Here is a 20570-nt window from a genome sequence, read left to right on the forward strand (position 1 = left end):
ACTTTGCTTACAACATCGAATTTATTGCCATGTGCCTGTGCAATTGCATGGAATTAGGCAGATTCTCAAATCCATTCCTTCAGGACATTATCAGACAAAATGAAATACAAAGCAGTTTAACAGTGATAGTTTAAAAATATAAACTCAGGAAGAAATTAAAGGGGGCAAATTCAAATAGTTCCTAGAGATTATAAACCTAGCTCTCTAAATTATGTTTTGAGTTATGGATAGTTTTTAAATGACTTTCAAATGACCTTCAATAGTGTTTCCACCCAGCTCTTCTCCAAGGATCACCATTAATTATTTTAATTTCCACAAAAACTGTTTTATAAGCCTTTGTCTAACTAAATACACTTATAAATTATTGAATGTTCCCATTTTAATTAAAAGTTGGTAATTTGCTACTCAGGACTCCTGATCAGCATGAGATAATCAATAGTACCCATATAAGAAACTGATCTAATTCCTAAAATGAAGAAACTTTGGTGCTCTGTGTAGTATCACCAATGGTAAGTGAGATCCATTTTAAAATCTTAAAAGTAGCTTAGGGAATCCCATCTGCTCACTTAAATTATCTTTCTTAACCTCTTTTACCTTAAAAAATAATGAAAATGAACCCCCAGGATTAGTGACTTGCTCTAAATCACGCAGCTTTATTAAGTGGCAGAGGTAGATTATTCCCAATGCTGTTTTGTATGTCTTTCACCATACGATACTGCCTCTTCTAACAAGAGAAAACAATACAGAAAATGAAATATCGGGGAAAAGGCCATAATTTAAAAAAAGCAAACAAAAACTTAAGTGATGAGAGTGTGGAATATCTTTTACCAATCAAATACACCAACTCTACTGTCATCAATACATACTAACTTACCTTCCAGGAGGACCATAGTCACCCCTATCATATGGTGGGGGTCGGCCATATGGATCTGTTGGTGGTGGACCCCGACTATCTGATGTAGGCATGCCGCTGTTAGTCGGTGGAGGAAAGAAAGCTGGGTTCACATGTGGAGCTGGTGGTGGGGCACCTGGAGGTGGTCCAGGAAGATGCGGAGGAGGAGCAAGTGTAAGGGGTGGCCCAAGAGGACCAGGTGGGCGAGGTGGAAAGGGGCCTGGAGGTGGAGGTGGTCCCTGTTGTGGAGGTGGTGGACCAGGAGGGGGGCCGTAGCCTGGAACTGGAGGTGGAGGGCCAGGAGGAAGCGGACCCAATGGAGGCTGCCCAAAAGGTTGTCCAGGAAAAAGAACTGGTGGTGGAGGGCGATCTCCTCGATTAGGAGGCCCAGCTAAAGGAGGAGGCAGAACCTGACCAGGAGGTGGAGGACCCGGTGGACCAGGTGGGCCTGGAGGACCTAAGGGTGGACGCGGTGGAGTCTGTCCAGCTATAGTATAAAGGAGAGAGGAGAGAGAGAGAGAAAAAACACTTCAATAAAGTACTGTAACCTTTATGCCAAGATACTTTTAAAGCACAACTCATAGACCAAGATTCTTTCTCTTTAAATGAAACCCGTAAGGTAAATGCTACACTAACAACTACAAAAGTGAAGTATATCTTTACAAATTTAGCTAGTTCAATTTATGCTTAAGAAAAATTATTGAAACAAAAAATGTTAATAAAGATTACAATGCTTAGAGATAGTTTCCATCTTTCAGCGTACACACATTTCTTACAGTGAAATCACCCACCTTATATTCTACTCTGATGCCAAGCTAGAAAGTGAAACAAGGAAAAATGGTCTTGAAAGGATTTTTTAAGAGGTAAGAAAATAAGACGGATGTAAATATTCTATATATAAGTCAAGCAAGTTTGGAGAAAAATAAAGACCTTTTAGGCCAAAAATGGGTATTTCCTCTATGCTGTGCCCCATATGCCATGGAATCCTAGTTTCCAGGAACAAAGGCCGAGTTCCTTTAACAAGATGCTTGATCAAATTTCCTGGATTCCAAAAATAGCATAACAAGGAGAGTAAGTCACATTAATAATGCATTACTTGAAAAAGAGAGAAAAGGAAAAGAGGTATTAAGGTAGACACATTTTATCCATGGTAATTTAAGAAAAATTTTACCTGGAAAAGGTGGGGGTGGCCCTCCTGGTCCCGCTGGTCCAGGAAATCTGTCCCCACCGGGAACAGCCCCTGGAAAACGGCCCCGTCCTCTACCACCTTGTGGAAATGCTGCACGTGAACTGCCTCCTGGAGGACCAGCTTTACCTTCCCCAGACATTTGTCCTGATTGTGTAGCTGCAAATATCCAAATACTCATAAATAGCATTTATTAAAATAGTCCTCTGAAATGTAACCACTGCTATTAAAAACAATTCTATTTCAAAGTTCACGTATGCTATGTGCTAACTTGCAGATGCCCTGGGCCTGTCCATACTACATGAAGAAGTACTGGTTAGGAAACATTCATATGTAGTTAAGTTCTTCTCGAGTTTCAAAATATCCAGACTTAAATGTATTTCCAGTGAGTAAATATGAGTTACTTTCAAAATACTAGTACTCTACAGCAGCCAAGACTGAAATTCCCCCAACAGAAATCTGAATTTCAGTGAGCATGGATAATTTAAATTTTGTATCATATTTTCAGTTAAGTCTTAAGTGCTAGAACATTAAAAAAAAAACCACCACTTGAATTTTTGTTAATTGCATGATCATCCACCTTATCTCTTTAAGTGATAGCATTCATTAAGTGTGTAATGGCAAATCTTTTCTATATTCACTTTACCAAGTGGTGGAAGGTCTTGGTGCCAAGCAGAAAATCAACGAGTATTTTCTGGTTACCAGTGGTTTCTCCCCCACCACACACACATCCACATAACTTTCCTTCAATCTAAGGATTAAAATGTAGTTTCTTCCTTTCTCTAGGATGGGAACAACAGGATAAGAATGGCAGGGCTATAGAACTTGCACACTGTTGTATAATACTGGGTCTGAGACATGTAGAGAAAAATGGGAATGGGTTTTCAGTACACAGGACCACAGTCATAAACCAGATTTAATTCAAAGGATAGACTTTCTAAAAAGGACTCTCCAATGAATTAAATATTAAGATGACTTCTCTAGTGTAATATCTAACAAATACTAGCAACATTCATTAAAATGCACATCTTTTAATAAAGGCCTCTGAGGGATTGCTTACTTTTCCTGGACTGCATTTCAAATTGACTCAGGAACTGTTTATTGCATGGAGTTACAACAGGATTCTGACCATGAAGTTCTCTTTTAGGCAACAGATCCATTAACTTTTTTGAGGATGCTTCAGATCCAACACCAACAAGGGCAAACCTAAAAGACGTTTAAAGGAGTGAGGAGGGTAGGTGAGGAGAGATTAACAAAGCTACTGTTACTAAAAAGGAAATGGTATGAATTTACCTTTATCTAAGACAAATGAAAGTATTTCTTAAATTAAAACTATACAAGCTCATACTTTCATCTTTAACTTTTTCAAAGTAACAACATACCATACACTTCACTCATTTAAAGTGTACAATCCAGTGTTTTTTTAGTATATTCAGAGTTTTACAACCATCACCACAAACAATTTTAGAGCATTTTCATCTCAAAATGAAACTCCATACTCACTAGCTGTCATTCCATTTCCTCCCATGGCTCAACCCTAGGAAGCACTAATTCACATTCTGTCTCTATGAATTTGCCTCTTCTGGACATTTCATATATATGAAATTATACAATATGTGGTCCTTTGTGATTAGCTTCTTTCACTTTAGCATAATGCTTTCAAGGTTTACACATGCTGTAGCATGTATCATTACTTAATGTCTTTTTATGGCTGAATAGGATTTCATATGGATATAGCACATTTAAAAAAATATCCATCAGTTTATGGACATCTGGGTTGTTGTTTCCATTTCTTGGTTACTATGAATAATGCCACTGTGAAAAGATGCCCAACATCATTAACTATCAGGGCAATGTAAATCAAAACCACAATGAGATGCTGTTTCATATCCACTAGGATAGCTATAATCAAAAAGATAAAAAGTGTTGATGAGGACGTGGAGAAATTAAAATTTCATACACTGCTGATAGGAATGTAAAATGGTGTGGTTACTTTGACAAATCGTCTGGCAATTCCTTCAAAGGTTAAATACAGAGTTAACATATAACCCAGTATTTCCCGAGTGTGTATGTATGTGTGTATGTATGTACGTGAGTGTATATATAAATACACACACACACACACCCCCCTAACAGAATTGAGTATGTGCTCATACAAAACTGGTACAATATTCAAAGGGGCATTATTCACAATAGCAAAAGTGGAAACAAGCCTAATTTCCACCAAATGATGGATGGACTAAAGACGTAGTATATCCATATGGTATTTAGCCATAAAAAGAATTAAATACTGATACATGCTACAACATGGCTGAATCTTGGAAACATTACATTAAACGAAAGAAGTCAGTCACAAAGGACCACATATTGTATGATTCTATTTATATGAAATGTTTAGAATAAGCAAATTCATAGAGATAAACTGTTAATGGGTATGGGATTTCTGGGGGTGATGAAATGTTCTGGAATTAGACAGTGATAATAAATACACTAAAAACTATCAGACTGAACATTTTTATTATTTATTTATTTTTAAAAAGATTTTTATTTATTCATTTGTGTGTGGGGGGGAAAGCATGCATGCACACAGGCAGGGGGAGCAGCAGGGAGAGGGAGAAGCAGGCTCCCCACTGAGCAAGGAACCCGATGCAGGACTCAATCCCAGGACCCTGGGATCATGACCTGAGACGAAAGCAGACACTTAGCTGACTGAGCCACCCAGGCATCCCAGACTGGACATTTTTACAAGGTTAATTTTATGGATGTGAATTATATCTCAATTAAGAAAAATAAATTTAAAAAAGAAAACAAAAAAAGAAAAAGAGAAGGAAAGAAAAAATGAGAAAAAAACAAATGGCTACCAAATTTCACACAGTTATAGGATATTCTAGATTATTCTCAGAAGGGCTCGTAGCAGCTTAGAATCCTTCTCTTCCTAATGTTCAAAATGGCCCTTTAACTAGATCCTTATTCTAGTCAACAAATTCTGCTGTGTGACTCAACATTATCTTCGGTCACAACACTTAGAAACAATTTAATGAATTCATTAATTTAATAAATATTTATTGACCACCACCACCTACATGCCAGACACAATCCAGGGCTGGGGACACAAGAGTGAACAAAACAAAATCCTTCCTCTAGTGGAGCTTACTATCTAATGGAGACAGGACCAATAAGTAAAATATACTTTAATAAAGAAAAAATAAAGAAACACAGTGAAAGGAGCAGAAGGTAATATTTTGTATAGGACGATCAGGAAAGAAAACTCTTAGTCCTGAATGAAGTGAGAGAGAGAGATCCATGTGGATATGTGGAGGAAAAAAAACAACCAAGAATAAGAAACTACTAGTGTAAAAATCCTAAGTAGGAAGGTGTTTGAAGAACAGCAGAAATAAGTGTGCCTTAAACAGCATAAGGAAGACGAAGAATGGTAGGATCTAAGGGCAGACAGGTGGTGGGGAATAGATCACATAATGCCTTCGAGGCCACAGTAAGATTCTGGCTTTTACTCTAAGTGATAGGGGACCATTAGAAGAAGATCTGAGCAAATACTGATGTCACTTTTTTCCAACGTTTACATTGTGCAGTAACATAAGCTGTAGGGGATTTAGGGTAAAAGCAAGAACACCAGGTAGGAAGCTATTACAAAAGTTCAAGTAAGAGATAATAGTGGCTTAGGACCAGGTAATAGAAGTGAAGTTCGTAAGAAGTGGTCGGATTCCACATATATTTAGAAAATCTTTTTTTTTTAAGATTTTATTTATTCATGTGACAGAGAGACAGCCAGCGAGAGAGGGAACACAGCAGGGGAGTGGGAAAAGAAGAAGCAGGCTCCCAGCGGAGGAGCCCGATGTGGGACTGATCCCGGAACGCCGGGATCACGCCCTGAGCCGAAGGCAGAGGCTTAACGACTGCGCTACCCAGGCGCCCCCTCTTTTTTTTTAAATTTTATTTATTTGAGAGAGAGCACGAGCACCAGTGGGGGGAGGGGCAGAGGGAGAAGTAGACTCCCTGCTGAGCAGGGAGCCAGATGCAGGGCTCGATCCCAGGACCCTGGGATCATGACCCCAGCTGAAGGCAGACGATTAACTGAGCCACCCAGGTACCCCTATTTAGAAAATATTCTTAATGAAAACTAATACACTGAATATAAAACAAGAATAAACTAAGGCATATTCCTTATCATTTTGCATGTAGCAATTTATCTTTAAAAAATCCAAAATCCGGGGTGCCTGGGTGGCACAGCAGTTAAGCGTCTGCCTTCGGCTCAGGGCGCGATCCTGGCGTTATGGGATCGAGCCCCACATCAGGCTCCTCTGCTATGAGCCTGCTTCTTCCTCTCCCACTCCCCCTGCTTGTGTTCCCTCTTTCACTGGCTGTCTCTCTCTCTGTCAAATAAATAAATAAAATCTTAAAAAAAAAAAAATCCAAAATCCGCACCTGAAGGTTGTTTTGTTTTTGTTTTTTTTTAAAGATTCACTAAAATCTTAAGAGTGATCATTTATGGATGGTGAGTTTGTGGATTTTTATTTTCCTATTTCTGGGTACCTGTATTTTATAATGTTGCTCTAATGAACCTATCTCATTTATATAATTTAATAGTTAAATTAAACAAAACATTCATGTTACATTATTCTCCAGTTGCCCATCTTTCCCCACCCCTTAAGCACAAGATAATAATTCTTCTTCAAACTGTCTTATCAACAATCATTTCAACCACAAATGGAGAAAACTCAGGAAAATTAAATAGACCTAATCTATCCATACTTCCATCTTCACTACTTTTAGTAAGTTAGATCACAGGGTAAATGAAATAAGTGAAATGAAGGGAATCTCTGCCCAAGAACCTTCCGCCAATGTGGATAATAAAGCATGCGTATAGTTAGCATTAAGAATAGTTACTCCCAAAATTATAATCACTAGCTACTAACATATTAGGGGAAAAAATGAAATTAAAATTCTTACCCCTTTGACTGGCCATTTGCTCGATTTTCAAAAAATTTTATCTCCAAAATATCATTTACTCCCAAAGAATGAACTGCTTCAGTTAAGTCTTCATCTGTTGTCCACTGCAAGACATTACCCCCTCATCAACCATCAAAACATATCCAAGATTTTTCTTGTTTTAACTTGTTTTTAAGAGTAAACTCAGAACCCAAGAGACAGTTAATGCTCAGTGCAAATCTAAGCAGAGTTACTGCCAGTTAGTCTTTAATTTTTAAGTGGCATAAAAGCACCTGAGGACCTAACTTTATCCCTTGATAAGAGTTACAGAAATTAGAAGGTATATATCCTTGGAGATAAGTGGTTTTTTTGTTTGTTTTTTTTTAACTCTTAAGGAGTTTCTGGTCTCTCCCAACTTTAAACTGCTATGATGTTAAATTTTTAATAAAACCAATCTCACTTATCACTTCTCTCCTTAAAGGAAATTATTTCGGGAAATAAATTCCACCTTATGTTTGAGTACAAGATAAAAAAAAAAAAAAAGCACTAACATGTATCAAGTACCTATCATGTACTTTACATTAAATATTTAACTCTTAAAACAAGCCTGTAAGTCCTATTATTTTTCCCATTTCACACATGGTGCAAGGGAGAAATTTAAAAAAGCTTGTCCAAGATCAAAAAAGTAAATGAATGACAAGCTAATATTCAAAGTCTTATTTAGCAATCACACTCCTCACAACTACATTGATACTGTCTCCAACATTTTAAAACTGCTCAGATTGAGTGGTTGGAGATAACGTTAATTTTTTTTTAAATGTGAACATTTTAAAATAAAATGCTACTAAGGAAAAGAGAATGACAAATTTTTATTTCTAGACAATTTTTAAACTTTCAAATGTATATACTAAATGTTTCTAAGTAGAGATGTAAGGATTCTATAGGACTATTTCAATAATATTTAAGATTTAACGCTAATAAGAGCATAAATATACATTGAACATCCAGTTAATGAAACTCCCAATCTCATAAAAAAACCCAAATTAAAGTACAATGTATATAGCAGTGTTTCCATAAATGAGATTTCAAATTTAAAAGCAGAAATGAAATTCAACAAGTTTTTAATATAAGTTAGATAATGAAAACTTCTTTTTAAAAAGATTTTTAAGTAATCTCCACACCTAACACTGGGCTCCAACTCACAATCCCAAGATCAAGAGTCACAGACTCTTCCGAGTGACCCTGCCAGGAGCCTTAATAACGAAAACTTTTTAAAACCCTAGGTCAAACTGTTTGTTCCTACAGTTCTGAATGCTGGTTTCAGACCTTATGAGTATTTTTCTTTGTAATACCAGGATAGCAGAAATGTAGAAGTAGTAAAGTAAAAAGAATATGTGATTTAAACTCAAAATAACTGAATTATATTTAACTGGAACCTCTACCAAGCTGAATGACCACAAAATTCAAAACTGGATTTGGAATTTATTTAAACGTACTTGAATTTCTCTCTTCATTGCATAAGCAAGCATACAGGACAACAAATCTTCAAATTTCTATTTTATAAAACTGGAAGAAATTAACTACTTGAACAGTTCAAAACCAACAATCAATAGTTTAGTTCATATGTTAAGTTTACTTACCCATGTTAAATTTCCAATATACAATGCAATTCTCTTTCCAGTATACGTATAGACAACATTTGGTGCTGCTCCTTTACCCACATCATCACCAACAGTTGGTGGGAGAGTATCCATGTAATCACGGTCTTCTGGCGCATCTCCATTATTTGCAGATGGAGAGATGACATCATCATACAAATCTATCTGATCATGCCCACCATATTCAGCTTCCTGAGACACAGAAATAATGCTCTAAATTATACAACAGTTAGACTACCACTAAACAGATTTGAATACAAATTCATTCAACTATTTTGTTTTAAAAATCTGGTAGAAGATAAAGCCCCAAAGATGTCAGTAAAAATCTTCTCTTACTTTACGCCATAGATGTATTCTTGAATGGTACCTAAAAAGTGAATTTCTATACAATAAATCCTATTTTCCCACTTACATATTCTATAATATAGGAAATAATGTTCCTCAGGGAAAAGAATGATATGGAGACAAAATAAACTAATAACATACAATTTTCCTTGGAAGTACAATACTCTTAGAGTAGAAGTAACAATACATGAATGCAAACAGATGGGCTTCAAAAAAATGACACAAAAATATCACAAACAAAACTCAGAGCCATTATAAATCTTTAATATTTAACTGCAGAAAAATACAACTATTATTTTCTATGGTATTCAGGATCTTGTTTACCAACCCTGTGAAAGGTATTAGTTTTAGACAAAAGCAGTGAGCTAAGCCAAAGGGAAGGAATGAAGAAATGTGGGTACATAAATTATTCCAAATGTCATAACAAATGAACAAGGAAAAAAACAAATAAAATATGCATAAAACTATCCAAATTAGTATATAGCAATAGTTTCATTATTCTCAGTCAACAAAGAGTTAATGCTTACCTGACTTCTTAGATCTCTAGTCAATTAAGCAAGAGATATCTAGTGGATTAGCAAGAGAAAAGTGATATGAACAAGGATCTAGTAAAGCTATGCCACTGAGTGTCATCAGCAGAATTAAAACAATGCTAGTGGATGCCACTTACATGCCTAAATGGTAAGCAAGGAAAAAAGGAAAACAAAAAAGAAACAGAAATGTATACAGAAAAATGAAAAAGGAGGGTTCTACCATAAATAATTACAAGAAAAATGAAATGCAGACTTTGGCAGAACACTCAACACCACTGAAACTGCCCCTAGTAAGGGCTACAGGCTTGACTAGCCAGAATCAGAAGAAAATCCACTTTTATCTTCCTTTCCATTACTAAGTATCTAAATCAATGTGAACTATTTTATTTTTATGAGATAGAATATTTGAGACTACAATATGGGTTATATCCTCTTAATACAATTTATTAAGGATGAACTGTTATATAAATGGCATCTAAGGAGGAGATAAAAGTTCTAATAGTTTTAAGGACTATTACAAGAATAGAGAAATGACCCAGAGAAAGCATTTGTAATAGGACTATAAACAGATCAACAAAATATTGTTATTACAGGCCCCAAGAGAATTTAGCTATTGCTTTGTTATCCAGAAGAGCGTCAGGGTTAAGATTTTTTTTAAGAAGAAAAAAATCTAAAAGGGGAAATACCAATTATACACATAGCCAAAGGAATCTGAAATTACAAAGTCATCTTCAGGTAATCTTCTGCATAACTGAGTCAACCGATTTACTACTTATATAACAGCATCTTTACATAACATTTTGTTATGAGGTAGAATGTCTGTAAGACTTAATCTAATAAAGAATCCAAGACCTCTAGGTTAAGCCACAGAACAAAGCCATCCTAGCAATGGGCAGAAACTAAGACCACAAGTCACTAAATTATGCCTTGATTTTATTTTGTTTGTACAGCAATATCAAAATAATCTTTTAGAACTGAGTTTTTGTTAAACAAAGTAACATGCTCAAATTGCAGTGATAGTAAAAATTAGAAAAAAGGAGGATGAGTTTTGTTATGAAGTTTCAGTGTAGCTGAAGCTTCAGGTAGCGTGGTTGCAGCAGTGGTTCCATACCCTTAAAATACTAGAAAGATTCCCACAAGTGTTAGTGGGCATTTTAGACTCTTGCAATCCAGTTCTGTACATCAAGTGGAATTATTATTATTATTCAAAAGGAGTTGTGTTTCCATCCTCCTCAGCAGAGACTATAATCACAATATATGGTCTGAGGGAGAGTAAAAAAGAATGCAAGGATTATTTAAATTTACACTTTCATGAAACAGGTTAACACATTATTTGATTTTTCATTAGCTGTAAACCTAGGAAAATGTTTACATAAGTAGACAATAATTTACAAGCATAATCACAGCTACACTAACCTGGTGAATCACAATCACTTACTATTTTTGTCCATCCACGAATTCCTATGTTGACACCAACCAATTTTCCACATTGATATGATTCTACCAATATTTAGGATCAGCCATTTTGTCTGGTAGTTGGACTGCTTCCAATTGGTTGAAGTATGATGCTAATTGAGACCAGGGTCCTGGGGTTTGATATCCATGTGGACTAGTTAGCTTCGCTCTGTTCCAAGGCCACAGCCTGTATTTCTAGCCCCAACGGTATGCATTTGGACGTGGTGAAAAAATATTAATGAATCTGAATACATTTGCTGCCATTACTAAAAATGCAACTCAAAGCACATACTCTTGAAGTATCAGTAATCCTCCTTTTCAGCTTCAGCGTATCACATCTATCCTCCACATTAGGAAAAAAAAATATACAGAACACATCTACTTTCTGTTCCCATTTTAAAAAGGGGGGAAACACATATTCTGAAATTATGCAAAATGTGTATCATAGGTCATATACGAAGGTGAGCTCTGAACATCCATTGAACAAAAAAACAGCTTCTACTTTGTCAAAGAGAAATGGCCAACAGTGTCAAGTTCTATTACGGAAAGAATCTTTTCAATTATTATCTTTAGGAAATTTTAATTGCACTCAAAAACAAAAACAAAAATCAACACTGCCTCTCTAAATACTTTAAATGCCAAATGCTGCCCAGTCTATCTACTTTTCATAGTAACTAATCTACTGACAGAGCAGCACATTACCTATAACTTCCAATAAAATAACCATTCTCAAGGTTTGTTAAAAAAAAATCTGGTAATATTTTTCGTTCCCTACATTCTTAATCACTACAGTCATTCTAAAGGCAAGGCATCCTTTTAAGATTTTTACACTTCAAGCTTATGCTCTACATGATACACAAGTAGCTGCTGCCACATTAGAAAAAACAGTTTAAAATAACATGGAGAGTAAAATAACCAAAATTCTATTAGCTCCCTTTTATTTTTTTCTAAAGATTTTATTTATTTATTTGACAGAGAGAGACAACCAGCAAGAGAGGGAACACAAGCAGGGGGAGTGGGAGAGGAAGAAGCAGGCTCCTAGCAGAGAAGCCTGATGTGGGGCTCGATCCCAGGTCGCCGGGATCACACCGAGCCGAAGGCAGACGCTTAACGACTGCGCCACCCAGGTGCCCCTCTATTAGCTCCCTTTTAAAGGCAATGTTTCTTCTTCCCTCCAAGGACTTATTTTTAGACACATTTTCCTTAATCACTTCCCATAAAATTTTAGTATCATAAATGTCCTGTATATACATTCTGTATACCATCACTGGGCTGACCATGGAATAACTGTACTACACTCTTCATTCTCCCTGACAAGCCCAACAGGGCTTTCGGTGATTCTAAATTGTAATAATAGCGTCCCTGCATTATATGAGAGTACCAGTAATGGTACAGCAAGGGCCACTTGTTTCAAAGCCCCTCTGTTTAAAAAAGGAGGAGGAGGAGGAGGAGAAGTAAGTAAAAGAAAAAAGAGAAAGGAACTTAAAAGCCATTTCCATGTGGAGAAATATAAAGGGGGGAGGTTTTCATTTTATATTTCCAAAATGTATTCTATACCAAGGAAGAAAAATACTAGCATGCAAAATCCAGCAGAAGATAATCTAATTCATATTTATATTTATAGAAAATACATCATTTTCTGATTTTTATCTACTTAAGTTTTGAGTACATTTGAAAATTAGTTTGTAATCCCTGTAAAAAGGTCAACTAATGGTAAAGAAGCCAACCTGGTACTCAAAATTTGCCACATGAACCACAAATGGTGGACAATTCACTGGCAGTTGAATGAATAAACTACATTCATAAATTATAAAACTGGGCGGATAGAGTTCTAGCTCCCCTAAATATTGCTACCAAAGTTTCTGAATCAATCTCTACCTATCTCATTCTCAACCTTACAGCCTTATCTCAGAGGATTTTCTATTAAACATAAATTTATCAGAAATAAGGTTTCACTGACTTTTGACTAAGAAACTTATTTTCCAGGGGCGCCTGGGTGGCACAGCGGTTAAGCGTCTGCCTTCGGCTCAGGGAGTGATCCCAGCGTTATGGGATCGAGCCCCACATCAGGCTCCTCTGCTATGAGCCTGCTTCTTCCTCTCCCACTTCCCCTGCTTGTGTTCCCTCTCTCTCTGGCTGTCTCTATCTCTGTCAAATAAATAAATAAAAAATCTTTAAAAAAAAAAAAAAAAAAGAAAGAAACTTATTTTCCAAAATCGGCTAGATAACTGGCTAGAGTAGATACATAATGATTAAATATAAAGAATAATAACCCATGAAATAAAGGCAAGTTGACTTATGAGACTGTCTAGGTCCTTAATTTCTAAACCAATTTTTTCCCCAGCCACAACCTATATACATTTTCATTTTAAAACTCAATGGTCAAATTACTGAATCAGCACTGTTAACCAGTAACCGAATATTAGACCGATCAATGACTAAATTCGGTATTAAGAGCTTTTGATCTCCAAACAAGCAAAACATGCTTCAATGTATACAGTGTAAACTTCTCTGAGGTTCCTACAATTTCTGACTTTCCCCATCAATAAAAATTCTACAGATACACATAAAGGAGTTTTATAATACATGACCTGTCATAATGTTATAATTACGTAGATGTCTTTCACCCCCACTACAGTGCATTGTAAAGACTATCTGAAATTTGTATCCCTCCTTGATGGCATATAACAGATACTCAAGAAATGTATTTGAACAACTGTGTCTGAAAATTTTTTAGTTAGTGTTGGTCAAAATTAAAAAGTCTGTAATTATTAAATATTAGGTTAGTAACTACCACATTAGAGTACAAATTCCAGTTCAAACTGGACTGACACATACTATAGAGGCTAAAACAGAACTGCTTTCTTTTCAACTCCAAAATCAAGTAATGTAGAGGTTTGGAAGTAGTTCAAATTCTCCTTCCACTGGAGCAACTAACTGTTCTCAATTTGGTTACATCCAAAGACCTTTAAGAATTAAAGAGCACCAATGAAGAACAGCCAAGTCCCTTGTGCCTTCTCCCTCCAACTTGATTCTCCATTCTTAAATTCATCTGGTAAAGAAAGAACTCTATAATTTCACTAAACTTATTCTCACCCCATTCTGAAATTAAAGTTTCTTCTAAGACAGCTGACTGTCTCATACTTTTTGAAATAGTTTTATACTGTGCTTAACCAAAATACACACCTGAAAAAAAAAAGCTTCATAAAGTATCACTTAAAACAGAAGAAAATGGAAAATACAGACTACAGATAATTTCAAAGTACACAAATGCAATTAAATCTGCAGCTCACAGTGAAGAACAAGGCTTTTTTTTGAAGGTTTACACCAGTTTAGAAGCCAAAGTCAGTCAACTTTGGTTACATTTAGTAAAACACTTCACTCAACTACAGTTAAAAGTTATAGTTTACTATAGCAACCAGTACAAATAAGGTCACCAGCTCACAATAAAGTGAAAATTAAGTCAGTTATAATTCTGTAGTTGCTTCTAATTCTGATCAGTTTTCAAAAAAATATTTCAATGACAGTAACATTTTAAAAAAGAGGATGGACCTTGAAAACGACCAATTATCCTTTTGTGGCCATATTTTGTACAGGAATTACCAAAGCAAGCAGATTACAAAGGCCAACGATATGCAAAATAATAACAAAAACAAAGCCTCTATTTAATCCCATCAATGTATTCAAAAGTATGAAGATTTTACTGGTAAAATTATACAACTATGTGAGAGATAAAACAAAAAGCTACATTTTTAAGAGAACCCTATAAAATAGTTCCTCGTCAGGGCCACAAAATTTTAATCTCTTCTTACCTCCTGCTCAGTCAGCACTAGTTACTGCACAAGGATAAGCAAGTATCACTCCTTCCAGCTATATATATTAGAGAAATGGCCATCCCAAATTAAGTATGGGGAAGCCTAAAAAAACATCTTTCATGAAGAGGTCCTGAAGAAAGCTCAAATTCTAAAACTGTACCCAAATTTTTCTTTTATCATAGGGAAAAAGGCAAAGCAAATGTCTTTTCTTGTTTAAAAAAAAAAAAAAACTACTTAAGACAGTCTTGAACATTTAATTGCTCCTTTACTCTCGGGTATGGCCCTCTTTTGGATGGAATGTTATAACCATTTGATAAATAAAAAGAAATTTCCTAGAGTTCTTTGTCTACTGATCTGAAAAGCATTAGACTCTGATTGTAGTGCCCAAGATAAATTTTCTAATTTGCCACTGACACAACTCAGGCATCACAGATCCAAAATACAAACACAATAAAAAGAACTAAGATTTTAAAACTTAACGTTTGATGACAACATCCAGTCTTTAGCGGAGTAGCAACCATTTAAAGCTAAATGAAAAATATTTTTCTTTTCTAATACTTAAACCAGGAGCACAGTTAAGGATTTCTAGCTTTCCCTCTTTTTAAAAAAATCTTGAGCCCCTAGTCAGAAATAAAGTCCTGAATGTAGTGGGGGGAAAAAAGAAAAACACATTAACCACTAAAATTGTATCGAGCTTCTCTTACGGACCTGGAATATAAAAAATAAAGCTTTTAGGTGCACTACAGTTAGGCACAATTTAATTTTTTAAAATGTGTTACTTAGGCAGTAAAGATGCGAACAACAGGCTTAGAGCTTACACGTCACTACTCTAGTAACAAACAAGATCTTTTGCAAGGATGTCCAACATGAGACATCACAGCTCCGCGGCTAGTTCTTCTAGTCAACTGTGGCTTGTGAGATACCGGAAAACCTTCCATTCTCACTTTCTCCAACCTTTCAAAACGTAAATTAGCAGATCCCTCGGAGGGCACTTTACATTTGCTTTTGAAAACCGGGTCTTACTTACAACCCTTTAAACTATACTGAAAGAATTTCGGGTGAACGTTCTTTATTTTAATCACTCCTCTTATCTCTCGGTGAGCTACCATCTCCCCCCCCCCCCCTCATCCAACCAACACGCTTCCAAGTCTTTCTTTTGGCTCAGGCCATCTATCTTCACAGGTATTTTCATCACAAAAGGAAGGACAACTGGGCCTCAAAAGCACTGCAAGACCTCGACCACCGAGGCACGGCCCGCGCACCGACTTTTAAACACAATCAATCGATGGTGCAAAAGTCAAACGACTTGTTGCAAACGTGCCCACACCGAAGCAGGCTTCAGAAAGCGTGAGGCGAGGAGGAAGAAGGCGCCACGCCGAAACCTGTCGCAAACGTGAGCAGGAGCCCAGGAAACTGGGCGCGCGGGATACAAAGGGCCATGAATGCGGCCTTCCATGAGGCGACCGTGCGCGGCCGGGGAGACAAAATGGAGCGACGAGAGGAATCGGAGCCCGAGCTGCAGGGCCGGGGAAGAGGCGGCGGCCGGCGCGCGCCCCGCCGGGCTTCTTCCTCGACCTGGCGGCGGGGGAGGGGGCGCGGCGGCGGCCCGTTCTCCCGGCCGCGCACACGCGGCCCCACCGCCCGGGCCTAGCGCGGCGGGAAGCGCCCGCCGGCCGCCGCCAACAATGGGGAGGGTGGTGGCGGCGAGGGAGGGGCCGGCGGCGGCTGCACGGTGGCCCGCGTCCGCGCACCGGGCCCCGCGGCGGGCCGTAGCGCCCGCGGCCCGCGAAACGACGCGGTAGAACGAGGGGCGAGGGGGGCGCCGCGCCGGGGTGGGACGGCGCGGCCCACAGGCGGCAAGGGCGCACGGTCTGCAGCCGCGCCGGCTCGCAGCCCGCGGCGGGCCCCGGGTCAGCGTCCGGACCGCAGCGCCGCCCGCTTCGGCGGCGTGGGCCCAGGCCCTCACGTACCTGATTGAACTCTTCGCCCACATCCGCGTAAATGTCTATGTGGTCCACACCGTCCGCCATCTTCTCTCGGCCGAGGCCGCCGCCGCCTCCTGCAGGTCTGCCCGCCGCGGCAGCAGCAGCGGATCTAGCGGCGGGGGCGGGGCGCGCTGCGTCACTTCCGAGGCCCGAGGGACGAGGCGGGGGCGGCCGGGGGCGGCGGTCGCCTCTGCAGCCCGGCCGCTCGGCGAGCGCAGAGAAAAAGCTTGCGTCTCTACTGGCAGAGGCGGCTTCTTTTGTGTGTCTAGGTTAGGCCTGGGGTTTGGGGGGACGTCCCAGCTGTTTCCAGAGACTGTGTTTTCACGTTGCGTCTGACACACTCAAACGTTTTGTAATATTTTCATTTCTCAGTTTTTCTTACAATTCTCACAGCCAAGGCTTCTAGGGAGGTGGAAGTTTTATGTCCATGATTAAATACGAAGTATAACCCAGCATTCTGTGAGCGCCTTGAGAGCGAAAACAATGTTCTTATCCCTGCGTCCTCAGAGACCCGCAGATTCATTTGCCTAGTAAACGCAGGATTCCCGTGGATTGTTATGTTGAGTAATTTGCAAGATACTTAGGTTATTTGCATGCTATTAATGTTTGCATCTCTATCTCCTGTCACCGTCTCCTTTCATCTCCCCCTTTCCCCGTTCGTTGACCTTCGTTTTTCCCCCTTAGATCGCCGTTGGTTTTTCTCTGTAATAGTTCAAACGCCTCTAACTTGAACGCAGCCATCCTAGAGCCCACCCAACAAGGTAAAAGCATCTTGAGGCAAGGGGCTTCTCCCTCAGAACCATCGAATGTCTGAGCGAGAAGGGAACTGGAAAAGGTGTCATTAGGTCCAAACATCTATTTTTCAAATGAGGGAACTGAGGCCAAATAGAAGGTTAAGTGATTTAACCGGGATCACGTGATCAATAGAGAAAGCTTTTACCACCAGCTTTTTATTCAGAGATATCTCTCCGGTTGGAAATCTTACTCCATTCTTTCTTTTTCACCCATTTAAAAACCCACCAAATTAGAGTATGTTTGCTAAGATACAGAAATGTTTCACACAACGATAAGCCAAAGACTATTCCAGTTATAGTTGGTATGTTGGCAGAAGCTTAGTTGGAGTCTTTTAATAATGTGGTGATGAGGATACCAATTACTAGTCAGTCAGCTTACCAGCTAGATGACCTCAGTCGAGTTACCTAACCTCTCTCTCATGTTCAATTTCAGAATCTTTAAACTTGAGGTAATAATATTTACCTTACCAAGGTTGAAGGTTGGTGGTAGTTTAAATGAGGTGATATGCAAAATGCCCTATCCTTTTCTACTTCTTGGAAATACCGATTTTCTAGGCAGGATGGGCCCATCATAGATGGCCATATCCCAATCCCCAAAATCTGTGACTATATTACTTTACATTGGAAAAGGGATTTCACAGGTATTATTAAATTAAGGATCTTGGCTTATCCTCTATTTCCTGGTAGGTCCAAAGTAATCACAAGGGTCATTATAAGTGAAAGAGGGAAGCAGGAGTGGGGAGATTTGATGATAGAAGCAGTTTATGTTCTTTTAGTGCACTTAAAAATCATTCCAGGGTTCTGACTTCTGTTGCCTATGAAAAATCTGCAGTCAGTGTGACTGTTTCTTTGAAGGTCATTGAGGTTTTTTTTCCACCCCTCTGGCCGTTTTTAAGATTTTTTTCTCTTAGACTTTGGTTTTCTGCTCTGTTACTATGTATGTTAGGAAGTGTATTTCTTTTTATTTATGATGCTTGGGATTCACTGGGCTTCTTGAATATTTGATTGATGCCTTTCATGAGTTCTGAAAAATTCTCAGCCTTTACCTCTTCAAATATTTCTTCTGCCTCACTCTTTCTTCTCTCCTTCTATAACTCCAATAAATGTATGTTAAATCTTTTCTATAAACTATTTCTCTTACCTTCTCTTTTTTGTCTTCATGCTTCATTTTGAATAGCTTTTTTTCTGATATATTTTCTAGATGACTAATTCTCAAATAGAAATAAAAATAAATAAATAAAAAATAATGGGGGTGCCTGGCTGGCTCAGTGGGTAGAGCATGCGACTCTTGATCTTGGGTTCACGAGTTCAAGCCCCACATGGGGTATAGAGCTTATGTGAAAGAAAGAAAGAAAGAAAGAAAGAAAGAAAGAAAGAAAGAAAGAAAGATTACTAATTCTTTCTCCTATGATGTCAAACTATCTATTTAGCTATTAAATTTGGTTTTGGGTGGGTTTTTTATGGTAATTTTAATTTTTAGAATTTCTATTTGATTCTTTTTAAAATCTGTTATGTTCATTTTTATAGCATTCTATTCCTTGACAAAACAGTGAGTCTTGGCTTTCATCTCTTTGACTGTAGTAATCATTGTTGGTATACAATCTGGGTCTCTGCCAATTCCAATATCTGGGGTCCCATTGAGTATATTGTTGGTTCTTTGTTTTAGTTATCTGTTGTGGTTTTGTTTTGTTTTGTTTTGTTTTGTTTTGTTTTGTTTTGTTTTTTGGAAAGAGGAAGAGAGGCGGTGGGGGCCGGGGCGGGCAGAGGGGAGGCAGAATCTTAAGCAGGCTCCATGCCCAGCCCAACACAGGGCTCTGTCTCACAACCCAGAAGATCATGACCTGAGCCGAAATCAAAAGTTGGACACTTAACTGAGTGTCTGACTGAGCCACTGAGGCACCCCTATTTGTTGTGTTCCTTGTGCTGTTTCTCACTCATGTTGTCTTATTACCTGACTGTCTTTGTGTGTTGGACATCATAATTGAAATACTTGAAGAAATAATGTGAGTCCTAGGATAAATTTTTTTTTCCATAGAGGATTTTCATTATATTCTGCAGGGCATCTCGGGACACTAATAAATAGGATCACCCTAATCCAGGTGACCTCTCAGCCATTTCTTTTGAATCTGAAATGCAAAAGCACTCTAAATGTATAGGCCTATCCTTTCTACATCTTGACCAGGTAATTCCTCACTCCCTGGCTGGCTTTTTAATGATTTTAAAATGTTACAGCAGCGCTTGGGTGGCTCGGGTTCGTTAAGTGTCGGACTCTTGATTTCAGCTCAGGTCGTGGTGTCAGGGTCATGAGATTGAGTCCCGTATTGGGCTGGACGTGGAGCCTGCTTAAGATTCTCTTTCACCCTCTGCCCCTCCCACCCCTGCGCTCATTCTTGCTCTCTCTCTTTCCCTCCTTCTCTCTCACCCTCTCTAAAAAATAATAATAATAAAAAAATAAGATGTTGTTACAATAAGTTGTTGTTACAAATAAGATGTTGTTACCTGCTTACTTAGTAATGTTCAAGAAATGAAATATTGTAGATTACAAAAGAAAATGCATAATAATAAAAACAACAAGTGAAAACTATACACTTATTCAGTACTTCTATACACCATCCTTTTTGTTAGACCTCATCTATGTACATTAATGTACATAGATGAAAGATTGGAGATTTGGGTTTCTATCCTGACTTTACAACTAACCAGCTAGGTAACCTTAGACAAGTCCTTTACCTCAAGTCCTCCATAAAGGTCCCTCTCAGTTTTGAAATTCTATTATTCAAATCTACACAGAATTCAAAGTCCAGAGTGCCTTGAGAGGAATTTAACAAAAAGGTATTACCAGAAATGTAGTGGCTTGAAACAACACAAATTCATTGTGTTATAGTTCTAGTGATGGGAAGTCCAGAATGGATCTCCCTGGGCCAAAATCAAGGTGTTGACAGGTCTGCATTCCTTCTAGA

General features: G+C 38.3%; 1 protein-coding gene across 4 annotated transcripts in view; it reads right to left on the reverse strand.

Moving 5' to 3' along the window:
* Positions 1-16933, reverse strand: part of CPSF6 (cleavage and polyadenylation specific factor 6) — a 30528-nt gene extending 13595 nt beyond the window's left edge. For 2 of the 4 annotated variants that reach the window (XM_045789617.2, XM_087868970.1), the window contains exons 1-7: positions 16802-16933; positions 8666-8875; positions 7047-7150; positions 3139-3284; positions 2064-2237; positions 1823-1933; positions 875-1379 (exon numbers count right to left, since the gene is read on the reverse strand). In XM_045789617.2, the coding sequence (XP_045645573.1) occupies positions 875-1379; positions 1823-1933; positions 2064-2237; positions 3139-3284; positions 7047-7150; positions 8666-8875; positions 16802-16861 (1310 nt within the window). In that variant the 5' untranslated portion in view covers positions 16862-16933. The remainder of the gene's footprint in view (positions 1-874; positions 1380-1822; positions 1934-2063; positions 2238-3138; positions 3285-7046; positions 7151-8665; positions 8876-16801) is intronic. The other 2 variants (XM_087868972.1, XM_087868971.1) reach the window with 1 other exon arrangement.
* Positions 16934-20570: the final 3637 nt, after the last annotated feature.

Source organism: Ursus americanus, chromosome 17, assembly GCF_024610735.1.
Source record: "Ursus americanus isolate L20-20 chromosome 17, mUrsAme1.1.p, whole genome shotgun sequence".
Lineage (NCBI taxonomy): Eukaryota > Metazoa > Chordata > Mammalia > Carnivora > Ursidae > Ursus > Ursus americanus.